Source organism: Hesperophylax consimilis, chromosome 13 (genome assembly GCF_061612785.1).
Source record: "Hesperophylax consimilis isolate HC1 chromosome 13, BYU_Hcon_1.0, whole genome shotgun sequence".
NCBI lineage: Eukaryota > Metazoa > Arthropoda > Insecta > Trichoptera > Limnephilidae > Hesperophylax > Hesperophylax consimilis.
In genome coordinates this window covers 11,737,101-11,759,544 of record NC_142848.1, presented here as the reverse complement: position 1 = coordinate 11,759,544, position 22,444 = coordinate 11,737,101, and the positions used below count along the sequence as shown (strand labels likewise).

General features: G+C 31.5%; 1 protein-coding gene across 1 annotated transcript in view; it reads right to left on the bottom strand.

Annotated features, from left to right (window-relative positions):
* The window catches only part of BBS4 (Bardet-Biedl syndrome 4), a 101,209-nt gene that overhangs the window by 76,724 nt on the left and 2,041 nt on the right, over nt 1-22,444 (bottom strand). Inside the window, exon 2 of the mRNA XM_089639110.1 lies at nt 20,759-20,904. Coding sequence (XP_089495236.1) covers nt 20,759-20,904 — 146 coding nt within the window. The remainder of the gene's footprint in view (nt 1-20,758; nt 20,905-22,444) is intronic.

Below are 22,444 nucleotides of genomic sequence, written 5' to 3'. Positions count from 1 at the left end.
GGAACACGTGTTCACGCATCTGCATTTGCCGTGATAATATAAAATGACAAAATGCGATAATATTAGGATTTTTATGAACACGTGTTCCGACATCGCATCGTGAGAATACATTCGTATTTTACTAAAAGCTTATCACGAAACCTATCAATTCATTCGTTAAGGGTCTGCAATCTCGCTTTTAACTGGATTGCGAATAATTTGAAGATATTCTTATTAAAATTTTCTATTTAGTAACTGTTATGTTTTTTCGGCTGCCGCTGCTTGTACCTAACTCATTTGGCCATTTTACGTGTGAGCTTTATGACAGATTTGTTCCCACAAACCCTAGACAGGCTGATTGAGAATTTAACTTTTTAAATAAGCTTTTCACCGTGATTGACCCCTCAATCACAATATCAAAGGCTTTCACGGCGGGTGAACAAACGCTTTATGAAAATTGTAGCTAAAGGGGCTTCAAGCCCGGGACATGAGCTTTATTAAATTAAATGGAAATTTTTTTATCAAACGACCCGCTTCACAGTTCCAAGTACCTACATTATTTATTGATAATCTTTGCCCAATAACAGCTCATCTGGAAAGCTGCAAACATGTCGCTGATGTGGTTAGTTATCATTTGCATCATATGACAGCTATGTATTACGGTTAAAAAGACAATGTTTTAAGTATTTAAAAAATGGATGATAAGTATGGTGATAGTAGTGCCAAGAAGTTATTATATTGACATATATAATTGTAAAAGTAATTTGGAGAAGTGACTTGGTTTGTTTGTAACCGCAATCTATTTCATATTGTTTTCTCGTAAACGTATGTATCTAAATAGTAAATATAAGTAATACATAAGTATATACGTATATATGTATATACTTATGACAGAATAAGATGAGAAATAAGTTTTGTTATTTTCAGATTGGCGGCTAATATAAATGCAAAAGTAATTTGGAGAAGTGACTTGGTTTGTTTATAACCGCAATCTATTGTATAGTTTTCTTATGAACGTATGTATTTACGAAATGATGAGAAATAAGTTTTGTTATTTTCAGATTGGCGGCTTACGAAAGAAATAACAATTTTCAGACGATTTTCACAGAGCGTAAATGTTGTAAAGAGAGGATATTTTTAAAATAGTGCTTATTTACAAAGTGGTAAAGTGCATTTACTTACATGTAATACAATTATAGTATATACAAGGGCGGATCCAGCTTTGGCGCCAGGGGGGGGTCACGTAGTCGTGGTCAAGTTTTTTTTTTTTTTTTTAAAGAAAGACAAACATTCCCGGGTTACGAATAACCCAACAATAACTCCTACCACCACAACAGAAAGCCGAAAATGCTTGCTCGTGTTGTGATGGAGGAATCCTCAAACTATGGGAACGCTAATAAAAGTAAATATTTATAAAATTTGAATTGATTTTATTTATTTACAATCCAAACAAAAATATTCTGAAAGTGAATTATTAATAGGTACATATAAATATTAATAAAAAGAAACTTGATTAAGTTAAATATAATATGTATATATATATTAACAAAATGTAACTAATACGTTCTTTTACAAAACTAGGTATATGTACTTTTATCAAATTTACATACACTTTATCAAATTTCCACATCTAAAATTTTTGTAAAATTTATTTACAAATAAATTTTTTCGGGTCCGGTCAGTTAAAGTTACAAGAAGTTATAATTTAATTTTGATAATAATATATACAAGTAAAAAGTAGGTATTGTTGGATATGGTAACACTAGGTATATCATTAAGATTGTCTTTTGCTCCGCAAGCCCGGGCGGCGTAGGCTCGTGTAATGTCAATTGTCAACCAATACAGTACAGATTACAATTATTAATCGTGTTCTTATTTCACCACAATATAACATGGTGTCAGGTGTGTCTTCAACATAGTATTGTGTGTAGGAATCTTGCAACTTTTTGAATTTCCTTTTCCTCGTTGTAGTTATTCGCCATCATATATAAAAGAAATGATTGCTTAAAACGTTTCCACTCGCCAACCATATCCGTAGCATTCTGAATTTGCAGAATTTGACTCGACATTATTATTGTAACACTTTGCTTGTCACGACAAAATAGACAAATAATAACAGCTTGTTGACCGTTATTTCTTTGCTTCCTGGTAAAGAATTTGAATCGTTCCACTGTAATATTCACTGTAGGTATGAAGTGTCTATCCAGTCTATCGAAGAGTAGAATAATGCCTTCCAGCGTGCTCTTCTCAATAGTGAGGCCGAATGAATTAAAAATTTGAACTCCTTTAAGACCAATCGTGTGCAGCAAATGTTATTTATAAATGTAAGTACTGTACTTCCATATTTAAGAGGAATATAAACGCTGGAAATATTTCGATTCTTGTGCTTTATAAATTTTAAAACCGAGCGCCTTGCACCGTCATATTTTGGCCTGATTTGCACGAGGCAAGTAATTTGAAATAAATATTGTTGCCATGACGCGGTGCTTGCAATACGTAAGAAGCGCCCAGCGAGATCTCCGTTCGCCGATGCTTCCATACACTTGTTAATACCTTGTTACCTGGTGGATGAATACCGTCCATTCTATTTTGCCAGCAGCGGCCGAGCCGGCAGCGTAGTCAATATTATCGACAATCCTCAAACTATGGGAACGCTAATAAAAGTAAATATTTATAAAATTTGAATTGATTTTATTTATTTACAATCCAAACAAAAATATTCTGAAAGTGAATTATTAATAGGTACATATAAATATTAATAAAAAGAAACTTGATTAAGTTAAATATAATATGTATATATATATTAACAAAATGTAACTAATACGTTCTTTTACAAAACTAGGTATATGTACTTTTATCAAATTTACATACACTTTATCAAATTTCCACATCTAAAATTTTTGTAAAATTTATTTACAAATAAATTTTTTGGAAACAAATCAACAAACCAATCTCAATATTAGAAATGATGATGGAACAACTCACAGCTAGGTTTAAATATATTCTACAATAGATGCATCAATTTATGGATACATACACTTAAAAAAAAAGGTTAAAATAAATAACTTGCATCTAGCTATTCTGAATTTATCCTAAAAGAGCATTATTAAAACAAATACAATAGATATCGCGGGTTCGAACCCCGTATTAGAACCCCCGTAAAGTATTATATTAAATTAATTAAATATTGAAAGTACTTAAATAAAATTTATATTGTGACAAAAAATATATAAAAACATTATGTTTAACAATTTTAATTAGTGGTCCACCTAGGTCCTGGATGGGCCCAGGACCTAGGTAGTCATGACCCCCCCTGGGCTGGGGCCCAGGGGGGGGGGTCATGACCACCGTGACCCCCCCCCTGGATCCGCCACTGAGTATATAATATAGCAATTATATATATTTATACTAACAGACCGAACGATTAGTCATAATAGACCCGATATAATTTTACATGACAAAATTAAAAAATTAACTTATATCATTGATGTCGCTATTCCAAATTCCTCTAATATTCAAAAATCTGTTATATAATATTCCAAAATACACAGATTTAGGAAATTAAATAAAAATAATTTGGCATTCTCAGACTATAAAAATATTACCATTCGTTATTTCGGCTACTGGCATTATACCTAGCTCTCTCATTAAAAATTTAGGCGTATTAGATCTATCAAAAAATTTATACATAAAGATGCAAAAGTCGGTCATTTTGAATACATGTAGGATAACAAAAGATTTTTTAAATATTTATGTTGAGGGATCAGTAGGATTTATAGGCCCTGTTAGAAGTTCTACCGAGCCGAACCCTCTGATATGAAAATATCTGGAGTCGGTGAATTATTTTCCCATTTGATCTCTGGTGAGTTGACGTGTTGTTCTTGTATTGTTTTGTATTTATTTTGCTTATATAATGCACTTACATAGTGTTGATTGACTAGATGATCATTTGTGGAAAAGTGTGTGGAAGGGTTAAGTTTTTCCTTTGGGGAAGATTTAACCCGGACAACAAAATCGAAAGTTTAAAAAATAGATAATTTTTTCGAAATTCCATATTTTAGGGGAGTTTTTCATGTAAAAAGGTAAAATTGATTCAACGTGTGCGTCAGGCGTTATTATTTTGCGTCGTTGCCATCTGCCTGTTTAATCAATCAGTCTTATATATCAGAGTAAAATGGTTTAACCTTTTTACAGATTTATACACACGAATACAACATTTATAACAACATCACAAATAAGAGGAAAAATAAATTTGGATTTTTATTTCCACTCCCCACCCCCCATTCCGTGAACTTAAAAACGTTCCCCCTACATGAACACTACACGAGACAACATAATAAACTATACACACATTCAGCAAAGACTGAAAGTGGTAAAAAGATAGGCCACGAAGGTGTACACATATACGATCTCCTTCCCAGTAGCCTGACACCAGTAAATATAATGAATATATTTAAGAAAAACTGTTTGCTCTTAAGGCGAAGCTTAATGCTAAATCACTATTTTAATTTTAAAACGGTCTTGTGATGGCAGCACTGCACTTCTGGCAGGGACCTATTTACAAGCGATGGAGCCAAATCCTGATGTCATAGAGAGAAAAAAAAAATGTACATATATATATATTTTAAAATATTTTTTCTTTAAAAAAAAAAAAAAAAACTTTAATCTCATTATGTTTTTTGGTATTATTATTATGGTCTTTTGTTTTCGTTTATTGTGTATGTATTATCTTACAATATTTTTTTTTATATTTACTTTATATATATTCTATGTATAATATGGAGCTCGTGGGATTGCACCACCCTCTCCGAGATCTGGAATAAAAATTTAAAAAAAATAATAATAATAAATAAATAAATAATCTTTATAACGAATTGGTGTACATAATGAATACCTAGATAAATAGATAGCTTTAGATAAATTGAAGTTTTTCCTATCGTTTCGCTTGAGTAGAATACAAATAAAAAAAATAAATTACTCAATAAAAAATGTAACCTACTAAATTTTTTTTTTCAATAGTTATGTATGAACGCGTAAATGGAACAACTTTAAAAAAATAAAGTATTATAGCTAAGATTATCTGTGACAGTTTCATTTGATTTTTTTTTTGCTTTTTTATAAAATTATTTACAAAATAAATAAAAACCAGTTTTGTGCTTGAAATCGAACGTTTCTTGACTCCGTTTGTCAAGCGATTTTATTGCCTATTACCTACAATATAAGGTAGGTATACCAAGAATATACACATTTTTGTCTTGTAGCTTCGCAAAATTAAAATGTATTATTTAAATATTGAAGACAATATTAGTGATTTTTAAACGCAAATCTGAAACAGAAAAATCAGAAAAGGAAACGGTCACATCTGGGACAAAAATGTATTATGTAAGTTAGGTAGTAAACAAAATGTATTATGTACCTAAGTTAGGTAGTAAACAATAATATATAGATTTTTAGTATGAATTTTTAAGTTAAGTAAGTGAAATTTTTATATTTCTTTTAACTTAAAATAAAATTAAAATAACCAATTACACTCAGTATAAGATTAGAAACAATTTATACAAGATTCAGAAGTATGATAAAAAATACTTTTACATTAGGTACCTACTTGGTATTTCTCAATATATTATACTTAGTAACAAAATATAATATTTCTCGATAATAGTATTTTAAATATCAAAATTTTGAAAACAAACCCATAAAGTTAAAAACCGATCACCTTACGTTTTTTAGGATAGTCCATTTCATGGATATTCAGTATATTCAAATAACACCTAACAATGTTCATTGAATTCACGTTGTATATGTATAATAAATTGTAATAGATACTTTACCAATTCTCACGCTCCAAACGAGATGACTATGTGTGATCATTTGCTAACAAAACAAACATGGCCCTTAATGTTTTTTTTAATGATATTATTTTTTGGAACGGTGAAATATTGTAATTAATGCAAAACCTACAGGAAAAAATGGCTCAAACAGTAGGTACATATTGAAATTCGACACTAAAAATATATTTTTTTAATATGGATGAAAGCTTTTAGTCAGAATGTGTTTTCTGTCCGTCAACGTCAACAGTTTGTTTTGCTTTAATTAAAATGAAATATGTTTATTCTTTACTGACTTCCGAAAGGGAAATTCAATTTCTACGAAGTTATTGGGCAGCCCACAGAATAAAATAATGGTATCATAAAAATATCGACCGTAAAAATGTTAATCGGAAAGCACAGACCAGGTTTTTAGGTGTGTAAATTGTATTGTTGTTTTATGTGGTTTTATGAATGATTTATGTTGGCTTGGGTAGCGTTGGTCTGAAGTGGGCTCACGCTTTATGGCTGTCCCAACCTACGTGTTATTAGACGGTCGTCTGATCACAGGTCATTTTTTTTACTCAAAACACGTCATAAAGTATTCATTGTATACCGATACACACCGCGACTTCAATGTGTAAGTGAGAGTTTCCTAAGCGAGAAAGAGACAAACTTATAAGACTGCTTCGCGCTAGAAAATAATGTAAGTGCGTACGGAAATCAACGTTCGATAGCTTGGCAACCCTTGGTTAGCACATTGTGAGCAGTTGTTTTATGTCATGCTTTAGATTTATGATTACATTTAAAATTACCTCTAAAAAATTCGTATTAACTAGCGAAAGTATTGCCTGGGTCTTGTTTCATTGTGGTAATTGCAGTAGGTACATATCGTCTTACATGGTTTCACATGCGTGCGCCTCAGGGGTCACATTTCTACTGGTCTACTTTTAACCTTCCTTTGCAATTTCAATGCCTCACTGCCATACATCCATTTTGTCATCACCACTCCATTGCGACCTGCTTGCTTCGCTTATTTGATTTTTTTACCATCGCTAATGGCACTCAATTCTCCATTAATTGTCGAGTTTCCTGAATTTGCCCTTCATTCAATATCCTTATCAGCCTTTAAATCTCTCATAAACAAACTTCCAAAACACGCAAACTCATCCACTTGCTGCGGGTATTCATAAGTTGTCCACAAAAATTGATTTTTTAAGAAAATTAAACTTTGGTGGACAATGAAGTTTCAACATACTATGTAATATATTATAGATGTGCTGTAGAAATCTCAACGTGGGAAGCCAAAAGCGAGTAAATTGTAGTGCTTCCGATTTCGTAGTTTTAGTACTAAACTGCTACTGTCTGTCGCGTAAGGTCGTGTGCTACCTCATTTGAAAAGTGCCAAAATGCCCTCGTGTGTGATGAGAATATGTTTACTCGGCAAACACTGGTAAAAGCCAAGAAACAAGATTTCGTTTGTAAATACTCGTATACAAAAATTATTTTATAAATTTTATAAATACAATTATTTCGATTGTTTCCCCCAAATTTCCAGCGCCATTATAGAAAGTGAGATAGCGAACGTAGCAACACATAAGCATGATAAGCACAACTTAATAGCAGTATGTCTAAAAACGCTGAAATCAGGGGGATCCCGGAAAATAATGGGGAAAACTTAAATAACCTCATATTCAACATCCAAAAAACTACTAATTCAAACGTGGAAATGAACAGGATTGACGCAGCTTACCGCATCTCCCAAAAAATACCTAAAGACCAATGTAGGCCCATAATCATATCATTTAAAACCAGTATTGACCGTGATGTTTTCCTGTCAGACATAAAAAAGTTCAACAAACAAGCTAACAATAGAGAGGAAAAACTCAACACCACCCTCGTCGGAATTGCAGGACCTCGCTCTCACATATACGTCTCGGAACACCTGACGTTTCGTGCGAAACACTTGTGGTTCCTTGCACGTAAGGCTACACGGGAAAACTTATATAAATTCGCCTGGACCCGTGGAGGGCAAGTGTACGTCCGTAGAGATATTGGAACACCAGTCATTATTATCAATGACAAAAACAAACACATCTTATCTCACACACCCAATAACTTGTAAAAGAACTGTAACTATTGTATTTATGTTGATAAAATATTTTTTACTTTACTCAAAATTCATTAACATCACTATTTTAACTATTAATCTCAACCTATTATATGAAACAGAAGGGCACAGGTATATGGTTACAGGGGAATTTAAATTATTTAATTTGTATTTCTCTAGTTTTCTTTTATCTCTTTACCCAAACAATACATTTAGTTTTAGCATTAACCAATATAAATCTTGTACTATGTATCTTCAATTCATAGTTACACTATATGCCTGCTATAATTATGTAAAATACTTACAACAACTAAATCCCTATAACACCTGTGTACTTTACATGCTTATGCTTATGTTTTATTTTCTCTATATACTTATGTTCTATATGCTTTATATGCTTATTCTTTATATGCTCGTGATATATACTCGCAACAACTATATGCATACTCTGTATACTTATGCCAATGTTATGCATACTTTTCACGCTTATGTTAAATATCCGCAACAACCAAATCCATATATCACTGGTATACTTTATATGCTTATGTTTTATTTTCTTTATATGCTTATGTTTTTTAATCTCTTTAAGCTCATGTTTTATTTTCTCTTTATGCTTATATTTTATATTATTTATATGCTTATGTTATGTATTATTTATATGCTCATGTTATACATTCGCAACAGATATAAGTACACTTTATTCACTAATAGACACGATACCGATATAATTATAATAACGGAGCGTAATTCTTTTAATTTAATTTTTCATAGTTTTGGCAAGCTTATGGATGTTTGTGCTATCAATTGCTCTAAATGAATTAAAATTAATTTTCAATGGATGATTTTATAGCTAGCCAAATAGAAAATTTCTACAAAATCCATGAATACGAATGTGCAAGCACAGAGACATGTAATGAATTTTTCCCACACAAATTTAACGGATTATTCATATTACACCAAAATATTCGTAGTATGTTTCAAAATTTTGATGAATTTATTATTAAAATCAATAATCTAATATTACAACCAGACTGTATAATATTAACAGAGACATTTACAAATGATGAGTCACCAGCTTTTCAGCTTCCTAACCATACATACATCCCAACTAAAATAAATATCAATAAAAATAGTGGAATCGCAATATTCGTTCACACCAAATTCAGTATTGTCATGACTTTAGAACACCCAATATTACTGACTAACTGTATTCAAATCGAAATTAAACTCGATAAATATATTTATCACATAATTGCCATTTACAGAACACACGAATCAAATATCTCACATTTTATAACTCAACTGAAAAATATATTACTACCGCTTAAAAATAAAACCTGTTTTATCGCGGGTGATTTTAATATTAACATTAACGAAAAATCAGAAAATATTTTCAAAAATGAGTTCCTAAATTGTATGACTGAATTAGATTTTAAATCATGCATAAACAAAAATACTAGAGAAATGCACGGACAAAAATCGTCTTTGCTTAGATCATATTTGGATAAACATAAAATTACAAAACCTATATAAAATCAAAACAATGATTTGGCAAACGAATATTACTGACCACCACACTTGCTTATTATTGTATGATAATGAAATAAAATCACAAATTAAGGCTCCAATTACTATTAAAAAAACCACAAATATTGCCACTTTAGAGAAAAAATTGAAAGCAGAAACTTGGTGTACGATACTACAATCTAAAGATGTCGAACAATGCTCAAATATGTTTGAAAAACAAATTATGGATCATATTGAAACCTCCACAACAGAGGTCTCATTATACACGAATTCAAAATTCAGACGTATAAAACCTTGGATCACTTGTGGCCTAATAAAATCTATCAGAGAAAAAGAAAGGCTATATAAAAATACAATTAAAAATCCACACGATGAAAATGCTAAGATAGTTCTCAAAAAATATAGAAATAAATTAACAGCTTTAATTAAAAAAAGTAAAGACGACTTCTTTAAAAAAATAATCTCTACTTCAGAAAACAATCTAAAAGTTATTTGGAAAACGGTAAATTATGCAATTGAAAATAAGAAAAAAAATAATTCTATAAAATATTTAAAACATGAAAATAATATCATAGATGTATCCAAAGACCCAAAACTAACAGCAAACATTTTTAATTCTTATTTCTCTAAAGTAGGAAACAATCTCGCTGATAAAATCACTAAATCTGTACACACACCAAAAACTATAACAACTAATACCCAAAAACAAAATACACTATCCACTTTTAAAAAAACTACCGAAACTGAAATACAACTTGTAATAGAAAGCATGAAAGACGGATCCTCTCCAGGTTTCGACCACATTTCTGTAAAAATTCTTAAAGAAATGAAAATGTATCTACTGAAACCACTAAACCACCTTATCAATCTCAGTCTGACTAAAGGCATATTCCCAACAAATTATAAAAAATCTATAATATCCCCTATCTTTAAAACCGGCGACCCGCAAAATGTTTCAAATTATCGACCGATATCACTAATATCGAATATAGCAAAAATATTTGAAAAGATTGTGAAAAAAAGGGTTGTTGATTTTCTAGAAAACAATAAAATATTACATTCCAATCAATTCGGATTCTTAAAAACAAAAAGCACACAAGATGCAATAGCAAATGTAACATCATTTATATACTCTGCACTTGATGAAGGAAATAAATGCGCAGGAATATTCATAGACCTAAGAAAAGCATTCGATAGTATCTCACACGCAAAGCTTATCAAAAAACTGAAATTAAATAACATCAATGATAAAGCCGTCCAATGGATAGAAAGTTATTTGAACAATCGTGCACAATTTGTTAAAATAAATGACCAAACTAGCGACCAAGAAACATCAAATTTTGGTATCCCACAGGGCACCGTGCTTGGACCAATATTGTTCATTTTGTATGTAAACGACATATTTATTCAACCATTGCATGGCCAAATTATCTCTTACGCTGATGATACAGTCCTTATAATAAAAGAAAAAACTTGGGAAAAAATTAATCTAAAAGCTACAGAAGACATAAATAATCTAAAAATATGGTTTGACAATAACCTCTTGTCGTTAAATAGTGATAAAACATATGTCATTCCTTTCGAAATTAACACTAACATTGTACCTCCAAATCTTCAAATATTCTTACATAATCATTCTCTCGCACAACACGATACTAATCACTGCCAACAAAAATGTTCACTTCTGAAAATAGCGGATAAAATTACATATCTTGGAATAATCATAGATAAAAACCTAAAATGGAAAGATCACATCGACCATACAATAAAAAGAGTTAGGAAGTTAATTCATATATTCTTACGGATACGAAACTTTTTATCAACGAAAAACCTATACTCAATATACTACGCATTAGTACAGTCTATTCTTCAGTATGCCATTATCAGTTGGGGAGCAACTTACAAAACTAATCTGACCCCCATAGAAATTGTTCAAAAACTAATAATAAAAATTATACTAAAAAAACCTCCAGACTTCCCAACCGACAGCATATTCGAAGAATTCAAAGTTCCAACATTTAAAAACTTATTTATAAAAAATTCAATTATACAAATTATAAAAGAAAAAGATAAATACGCATTCATAACTGAAAATCGTACTAGACTTAAACATGTATTTGTGTGCCCCAAATTAAACACTTCTTTTGCACAACACCATTATACTCACCAAGGAAAATTCTTTTTCAATAACCTACCAATAGAAATCAGAAGCATTAGGAACAAAATTCAATTGTTGAACTCCATCAAAAAGTATTTTAGAGAATGTCACACTAAAAATCTTACTTGTTTTTCTTCTTACTGAATACATTTATGTTTACATATTTTAGTTAACGGGTCTGATTGCCATGTGTCTATATTACCTACACATACATATATATTGAAATACATGATTATAGTAAATAGTAATTGTAATTATATGAAATGTATTAACTGTATTAACTGCATTGTATTAACTGTACACGTGACTTTATTTGTACATAATATGTGAAATGTTAACTCTTCTTCCATCCACAAGCTAAGGCTTTTAATGGAAGACCAGTAAAATTATAATATATTATGTTGTTTATTGCATTAATAAAAAAATAAAAATAAAAAAATAATGTCGTTTCATACAGTATTCCGTGTTCGTCGTATAGTGTAAGCGAGTAAGCGTATCTTGTTATCTCAATTACACCATTGATGTAGAAAGTATTAAGCCTTATACACATTACGCTATATTTTGCGCGCACACATTGGGCGTAGCATTTACGTATTTTATGTTGGGCTGAACTACGCTATAATATTCCCCAGGAGAGGGGGTCATATAAATTGAGAGACTGCCGCGGAATATCATTTATTTGTATGGGATCTGTCACCTTAGCAGATGACAGCCGCGTAGCGTAATTACGGCGCTCCGTAAATTGTTGTAATCCTTAATATAGCCTGGCTAACAGATCACATCGCATATCGTCGCCACGCCCACACTTTTAGTACATTATCTTTTTAGGTGTGACAGGTCTGTATGGGATTGTATGGCAAGCAATAGGAGTTATATGAAACGCTTTGAACTTATAGCATAATCTGTCACCCCCTTTATTCGACGCTGATGTAACGCTGTCATGACGATGTTTCATATATTACATACTGTACGATTAACCATTTCCATTCTGAGGTGCCTAGAATTGACATCATTGACAAGATAACTATTTTTTACCAATATTATCGGTGATTAGTCGACTATCGCTAGCTCAAACACATTTACAACGGATTACGTCTACATCGTAGATAAAAATGTATAGTTTTGCCATCGTAGGGCGATATTCTTATCGGCCGACTTTTTTTTTAAATCCATACATCTATAAATCGTACATCTATTTGAACTACGATTTTCTATTCTTGATTGAATGAATGAGGTGGAATCTTGAAACTGGAAATTAACCCACATCCAATCGAGCTGAAACTTGGCAGATAGACTCTTTGTCGATGACAATGCATCCAATAGAGCTGAAACTTGGCAGATAGACTCTTTGTCGATGACAATGCATCCAATCGAGCTGAAACTTGGCAGATAGACTCTTTGTCGATGACAATGCATCCAATCGAGCTGAAACTTGGCAGATAGACTCTTTGTCGATGACAATGCATCCAATCGAGTTGAAACTTGGCAGATATACTCTTTGTCGATGACAATGCATCCAATAGAGCTGAAACTTGGCAGATAGACTCTTTGTCGATGACAATGCATCCAATCGAGCTGAAACTTGGCAGATAGACTCTTTGTCGATGACAATGCATTCTATCATACATTATTTAGTGGTACTTGTGCAAACACTCGCTCGCACATACGCGTTTTTTCTGAAATTGGATGACATGATCATATTTATTTATTTTTTTAATTAAAGGGGTTAATATACGAGGCTTGTGTATTAACTTTGTTGACTCCTTGAGGATAAAGGTTCAATCTTCAGTCAAACCAAAAAAAAATTATAAAAGTTCACAGCAGTTAAAAGCCAGTCCCTGGGGAAAAACGTGAATGTTCAATCAAACCAAAAATTCATATTTTTTATTGTATTTTAGCAAAAAACTTTTTTTTAATATTTTACCTCTTAATTTTTATTTAATTTTACTTTGACTTTTCTTGGTGTGCTTCATTTAGGTACTTGTACAAAGAAAAATCATTCTAAAACTTAAATTTGTTCCTGTTACTTACATCAATAGATGTTCAGAGAAGTTTTTCAATTTTCAAAAACATGTTTACTGGCAAAGACATCATTTCCTCCAGGAAAACTTTGAAAAATACTTGTTAACGGTTTTTATAATTGTAAAAGGGTTTGATTCGCCCCCGATAAACTTACTACCTTTAGACAACCAGTTCCCGAAAATTCTAAATAAATAAAATCACAAAACTCATTAGATACATCTGCGTTTGCCACAATATACGAATATCTGCCTTCACAATAATAATGCGTTATTTAATAGACCTGGGTTGGTTTGGTGCGAATAATTTATTGTGCAATTTTATTGTTAAATACAGCCGAAGTTACAACGCATGTGGTTATCATTGTTATTATCCAGGACCAGAACCACGTAAATTTGTTTCAAACACTTGAATATAACACGGGGAAAGGGTTGAGTTTTTCTGCATTATTGGATTTTTTAAAAAATTTCAAACAAAACTTCAAAACAAAACATCAAACCTTCAAATCAATTCAATTGAAGTAACTTACGTAAACCATTTAATATAATGTTGTTAAGAAAATGAAATTATCCCTTTTCTCAAAAAGTCGCAGCTTTCCATTCTATGCTTAATAGATTAATTTCTATTCCTTTGTCGGATCCTAATTATATCTCAGAATTAAATATCATAAAACAAATAGCATCTAATAACGGCTATCCTAATAAATTGATAGATGAAATACTAAATAAAAAAAATTAAACATAATATATATATTTAAAAATATAAAATATATATTTAATAAATAAATATATATTTCCTGACTGAAACTTGGTTGGATCCGTCCTTTAACACAGAAGAACTAGGCTTCACTTCACACAACACCTACCGCTTAGATAGAAGTACCGCCACCAGCACCAAATCAAGAGGAGGAGGTGTATTAATATCAGTCACCAAATCTATAACTTCATCCAGGCTAAAATGCAAACACAAAAATATAGAACAAATTTTCCTACTACTCAAGACGAACCTAGGAAAAATCATTCTTGGATGTGTTTATATTCCTCCCGGATCAATTACACAAATTTACGTAAACCACATTGAAGATGTAGAGGCCCTCAAGCTCAAATATCCGGAAGCTAGAATGCTGCTAATCGGCGACTACAATACTCCCAATATAGACTGGATTACCCATAGTGATAACTCAACAACTCATTTTAATGCATCTGCTAATGCTCGTGAAATTATAAATATGTCAAATTTCCTAGGTCTTAAACAAATTAATAACGTATACAATTCTAATCACCACTTACTAGATCTTGCATTTAGTAGCGATCCTTCAGTAAAATTATGTAAATCCATAGACCCCCTTCTTCCCGAAGATTCCCACCATCCTCCCTTAAACATCACCATTACTAACAACTTCCTAAACATTTACTCTAATAGTGTTCCTAAATATTCATACAATTTTGCAAGGGCAGATTATCCACTGATAACAAAATACTTAGAAAGTACAGACTGGTCCTTTTTAGACAAAAACACAAATGTTAACCAAAATTTAAAATCTTTCTACTCCATCATCAACACGGCTATTGAAAAATATGTTCCCTTAATTCAATTCAAACCATCAAAGTTCCCCAAATGGTTTAATAATGACTTAAAACACTTAATAATTAACAAAAAAATCTGACACAAAAATTTCAAAGAGAGCAACTCTATCTCAGACTACAAAATATTTCATAAATATAGAACTGACTGTAAAAAGCTCTCCAAAAAATTATATCAATCATACATACTCAACACAGAAAAGTCTATTCCTTCAAATACCAAAAACTTTTTTACACATGTAAACTCACTAAGAAAAAACAAACCTAGCCTACCAACATACATGTATTTCGAAGGGAAAAGTAGTAGTGATACTAATGACATCGTTAATTTGTTTGCCGACTTCTTCAAAAATGTTTATGATAATGATATCCCAAATGTTCAACTTCCACCCTTTCATCCAAAGAAATCGGTCCACATTCCCGCTTTACATATAAATGTTCCTGATGTTATACGCAAAATAAAAACACAGAAAAAAGCGGGTCCTGACAAAATTAGTCCTGCCTTTCTAATTAACTGTGCATCAATAATAGCCAATCCACTATGTCATATATTTAACCAATCATTAAATTCTGGCTGCTTCCCCGACCTATGGAAAAATGGCTATCTAACACCTGTATTTAAAAAAGGCGATATTCATGATGTCACTAATTACCGACCCATTTGCATGCTCTCAACTATCCCCAAACTGTTTGAAAAACTTATCCTCGATAAAATCTCCATACATATTAACAACATCATTGTAACTAATCAACATGGATTTATGCCAGGCAGATCCACACTAACAAATCTCTCCTTATATGAAAATTTTATAGCATGTTCACTCGAAAACAAAACCCAAGTCGACTCAATATATACAGACTTTGTAAAAGCGTTTGACAAAGTTAACCACAAAATTCTTCTCAATAAACTTAGTCAAATCGGAATTGAGGGTAAACTATTGGAATGGATAAATAGCTACTTAACAAATAGAAATCTTCAAGTAAAAAATAATTCTAACCTTTCACACAAATTCATAGCTACTAGCGGTGTACCCCAAGGGTCACATTTAGGCCCAATACTGTTTCTCCTTTTCATAAACGATATTGTTACTGTATTTGATAAAAATGTTGAAGTGCTACTTTTTGCCGATGACCTTAAACTATTTAAAATTATAAAAACAATAAATGACTGTATTCACATTCAAATAAATTTAATTAAACTTCAAGATTGGTGCAAAACTAACAAACTTTATCTCAATATTAGTAAATGCCACATTATAAGATTTTTCAGAACAAAACAACCCCTTAACTATCAATACAAAATTAACAATGTTTCTCTCGCCTCTGTAAGTGAAATTAACGATCTCGGCATTATTTTCGAATCAAAATTTAACTTTCTTTCACATGTAGAAACAGTCACCAACAAAGGATTAAAAATGCTCGGCTTCATTCTCCGAAATGGCAGAGACTTTAAAAATATTTCAACACTAAAAATCTTATATTCCTCACTTGTTCGAAGTTAAATCGAATACAATTCTCCTATTTGGTGTCCTTACTTTAAAATCCACTCCGATTCTATTGAAAAAATTCAGCATAAATTCCTAAGATACATTAACTATAAACTCGGTCTACCTATAGAATCAATAAATTACAATCACTTGATGAAAGAATTAAACCTACTTAAACTCTCAGATAGAAGACTTATTTCCGATTTGACTTTTATTTTTAAAATTTTCAATGGTATTATAGACAGCCCTGATATATTAAGCCTAATTACCTTCCATATACCCACTAGAACCACTTGATCCAAAATTCTTTTTAATTTTAATAACAATATCAGGACTGCGTCATTTAGAAACTCCCTTATACCTAGATTGCATGCAGTTGGCAATGCTTTCTCAGAAGTAGTAGATGTGTTCAACTGCACGGAATATAGCTATAAGAAGGTTATAATAACATACCTATGTCGTAATTATCAATGTAGTTAGAGTGTTATCTAATAATTTTATATACTTAATCAAAACTATAATTTTTCCCAAAATTGTTATGAGATGTCTTACTGACAGCCCTGATTCAATAGAGCTAACTCTTAGTTCTCAGCAAATTCAACCAATTTCAATATTGAAGGTAACAATAACCTCAATACTAAACTACTATACGTATTGAAAATAAAAATGCTAATATACCTATGTATACCAGATGTTATTTTTGTTTAATTTTCAACATAATTTCTCAGTAATTATTCTGTTTAACATAATACTGTTTCGCTCCTGTGAACCACTGTAAACATAAATCATGTATATTGTAAAAGCCTTTTACGGCGTCTAAATAAACAAATAAATAAATAAATTCTTTAAACTTTATATTTATCCTATTTATAAAGATACAAACAAACAATGGCGTAGAATTTTATTTGTAGATAATGATACTTCCAAAATTATAAATAAAAACATCCCCTTCACTATTCAACCGGCGTTTTATACGAATAACAAATTTAAAAAATATATTCTTAATAATAAAGATATTGATAGTCAAACTAAAAAAATCAGGTGTTTATAAACTCAACTGTAATGATTGTAATTCCTTTTATATAGGAAAAACTAATAGAAACTTTGAGATCAGAATTAAAGAACATCTTAGGGCTTTAAAGGGAAACTGTGAATCAGAATTTGCGGATCATTTATTAAATAACTTCCAGAATGTTAAATTTATTAAATTACTTCCAGAATGGTAAATAGGTTCTTCCAGATTGGTAAATTTATACTTTTAAAATGGTAAATAGGTACTTTCAAAATGATGAATTGGTACCTCCAGAATGGTAAATAGGTTCTTCCAGATTGGTAAATGGATACTTTCAGAACGGTAAATACGTACTTTCAGAATGGTGAATAGGTACTTCCAGAATGGTAAATACGTACTTCCAGAATGGTAAATAGGTACTTTCTGAGTGGTAAATAGGCACTTCTAGAATGATAAAGAGGTACATTCAGAATGGTAAATAGGTACTTTCAGAATGGTAAATAGATACTTTCAAAATGGTAAATATTTACTTCCAGAATGATAAAGAGGTACTTATATTGTACATATATTCTACATATTTTCCGTGAACACTTTTAAGTTTTAAGCTCTTAAAAATTATTTTTGAAGATAATCTCAATACACTTGCCAAGTTGAAAGTTCATCGATATAAAAGAATCGCTATTCGTTATTTTATTTAAAAAACACATCTGATTATGTTATTTAACATGTTACAGGTATGAAAAATACTCAGTGTTTTTAAATGCTATTTGACGTCACAAAACGCCGCTTTTGCTTCGTTCCTCTCCTAAGTTAATTTATACACAGCAAATTATACACAGCAAAACATTCGTATTTAAATTATCTCCCTTTCGAAACATATTGTTATTATTTTATACCCGACGAATGCTCGGCCGAGTCATTCGCTTTGTTACTCGGCCGAGCAACTTATTGGAGAGTAGAGGTGATCACATGTAGAAGAGACAGTGGGTGAGTCGGTTCGGTGAGATTAGTTTATAGCGCTGTTGCCATAATTTCGCCAAGTATGAGAACGATAAAAATTATGACAACAAACTTCAACATTTTTTTTATTTCTTTCACCGACTGACTCGGCTGATCGCACTGACCGAGTGGAGACAAAACCTCCTAGATCACAGATCTCCTGATATTTTGGTGGAGAGCGAGTGAAGCGCCGAGTTGAGTATGCAGGTGGGGGGTGTGCTTACTCGACAGTCATTTGACCTTGCTTCTGTACACCGTCTCGCCCGAATCACTCGTTCGCAACCATACAGAGTACTGACTGTACTGATCACATCAGTCGAGCACTCGGCCGAATGCGCTGTCTCGGCCAAGAACTCGGCAGGTGTAATTCAGGCATTACTATGAAGTCTTAATCAATGGCTGATCCAACAACCTTACTTAAAATTTTACAAACCGCCCCGAGAATCGATGGTTATACCGGGACCATTTTAATGTCAAAATAATCAAAGTGGCGTCGATCACGGATTCGTGTTGTTGTCACATAATAATGGTATGGTCAGTCATACAACTTGCCATAAAAGCCCAGCTACACTACTCGTGAAGTTGATCGAAGTTGACCGAATACGATAGTGTGGGCACGAACTTCACTTCGCTTCGGGCAACTTCGCTTCGCTTCGCCCGACTTCCGATTGTTGTCGGTAAATGCGCCCGAGTCAAAGGACTCGAAGCGTTACTCGCGAAGTTGCACGAGTGTGTGGGCACGCACTTCGAACTTCGGCTAACTTCGTCGAGGACTTCGTCGAAGCGTCGAAGCGAGTAGTGTAGCTGACACTTAAGAATAGGTTCCTAGTACTTGTAGGTACTGAATTTAATGAGGTTTGAAATAAATTCAGACCAATATCGATGGGCGTAATGCAGAAACATTTCAAAATATTCTGATGCTTGGATTTAAATTCATTAATTAGTGGTAGGAACGTTTGAAGTTAATTTCAATTTCAATATCCTTTTAATATAATTATTGTTACTGTAGTTTTGGGAATCGACAATGACTATCTACATCAACAAATTGTAATCATAACTGCATATTGAAATAAATACCTTAGTGGAATCAAAGCGATTGATCAATTATTATTGAAATTTCATTTGGATAATAGAATATTATTTTAACATAATTTGGTTATGGCCTTTGATAACTAATAAAATAATGTTAAATATTTCGTGATATATGTTTAAGGTAAATTTTATAAATTTGTGAAATATAAAAATGCTAGAAAAAATAGATTTTTACTCCTAAAGACTGTTTAAGTGTACCTATAACAATATTAATTCCGATAACATTGAAAAGATTCAACATAAGTTTCTGAAGTACGAGTATATAAACTATAAATTGAATATTCCTGTAGAAAACATTGATTATAACTACTTACTAGATAAATTGTCCCTATTAAAACTTTCAGAAAGAAGAATAAACACAGATTTAATAGTACTACATAAAATACTTCATTACAAAATTGACTGTCCTGAGTTACTCCAATTAATCAGCATCCACATACCCAAAAGATCTTGCCGAAATTTGCTACCCTTTTATTTTTACAATACCAGAAAATTCCCCGATTCCAAGACTTCACAGTCTCGGAAATAAATATTCTGATCTGGGAGATATATTTCATCTTAAAAATAATCAATATAAATATTGTTTATTTCAATTCTTTTATATATCGAGACACAAATAGACATCTATAATTTCCGCAATATATTTATTTTTATTTTGAATATCTATTTATGTGAGAGTTCTTATCATTTTTACTAATGTATATTATTTTATTATATGTTTTTGTTGTAACATTTAATATTTTTTTCTTTTTTCGTTGTATTATGTTTCCTTTATTGTTTTAATTTTGTAGAATTTATAATAACTGTGATACTCTACTATTAAACTTTGTAGTGTGTAAAAGCCCATTAGGGCGTGTAATAATAAATAAATAATAAATAATTTTTAATAATATTATTAAAAAAATGTTGCATCACCCCAAAAAGCAATTAAGACGGTTGAAATACAGAAGAAATAATTGAGAGAAATAAAATAAAACGTTTTTACCAGTAAATAGTGTGCAAATTCATTGTTCCCAGCACTCTTCTCCAACTGATCAAATATCAAGCCTCTCGCCTTTTCTGTCTCTCCTCTAGTATAGTGTAAATGCATCAACCAGTTGTGACTTTCCATGGGCGACAGCCATGATGACTCTGAAATCAACATCAAAATGAATTTTCCTAATAATTTATTGAACATAGATAGAATCAAAGACGAGTATTCCACAGGGACACATAAAAAATACAATATATGTTTTGTTAGACCTTCAAAATAAGAAGTTCACTGTCCACACAAGATTTAGAAAAACAACCCACATCCCCTATAGTCTATACCTACCTTTATAGCAGTATTTTCATATTTTTTATGAAATTTTGCACTATTTGACGTTCAAAATAAGAGGAAAAATTACAATTATTTATCTATTATTATTTTTAATGATAAACTAATGTTTACGAGACAAGGTTTTAATGGATAGCACAAAGGGTAACAATTGTTTTCAAGCAACTTTTACTTTTACTTTCCTTTACAAGAACCTAAACACATTTAAAACTTCACAAACTTCTCGCAATACTAGAACAAGACATGCACACCAACTACTAATACCAAAAACCAACACATCCTTTGGACAAAAACACTACAGATTCCAGACTATAAAACTATACAATTCACTTCCAACACAATATAAAACATATAATCTTACAGAATACAAAAAACACATGGAACTGGCTAAAATCCTTTTAATATTTAATTTTTTATATTTCACTTTTTTTTGTTATAACTATGGAATAATCGATTTTATATTTTAATTTTTATTGTTTCTCTGTGTAACTAACTCCACTGTAGTGTTTTAATATTATATAACTTTACAATTGAAAAAGTTCTTCACAACACAGGTGAACTCCTAGCGTGGAGGACAATATACTGTACCTTTGTAATACAAATATATTTAAGAATAAATAAAAAAATAAATTATTATTATTATTATTAGCCTGAAACACCTATATAAATTGGAAAAATCAGAAACATGCCGAAGTCAGCGTTGCCCGGGCTTTTTGCAGAGTTTTTTGAAATCAGTTGTACACCGAAATTTTTTTCTAATTTTGTTAAATGTTCAAAAAATTAGAGGTGGGTCCTATGAGTACTTTTCGTTACTGGGTACAATGAGTACAGGTACAAAAAAATACCTGGTAAAAATACCGGTGACAAAATACTCAAAAGTATTTAATACCGACCTGAGGATTGATTCAGAATAAGTAATTGTAATGAACTCGCATAAATTCTGCCCACATATTCCCCACAAATATTCTACGGGAGCTTGATTCCCCGTTTTATTATTCGAGAAATCGGTGGGGGGGAGTTTTTACAGAATTTCTGAAAAACATTATTCCCCACAATTTTTTTTCCAAATAAGTACTCCCCACACAATTTTGAAAAATCCATGGGGGGGGCGGTAGCTACGGAATTCCATTTCGAAAAAATTCCCCACATTTTTCCCGTCGCTAAATATCAGATCAAATACCAGTCACAAATACTAGCCATCAAGAAAATACCTATCATAAATACCTATCATAAATACCTACTAAAAATACCCAGCAAAAATACCCATCCAAAATACCTATCAAAAATACCTACTGAAAATACACATCAAAAATACCCATCAAAAATACCCATCGAAAATACCTATCAAAAATA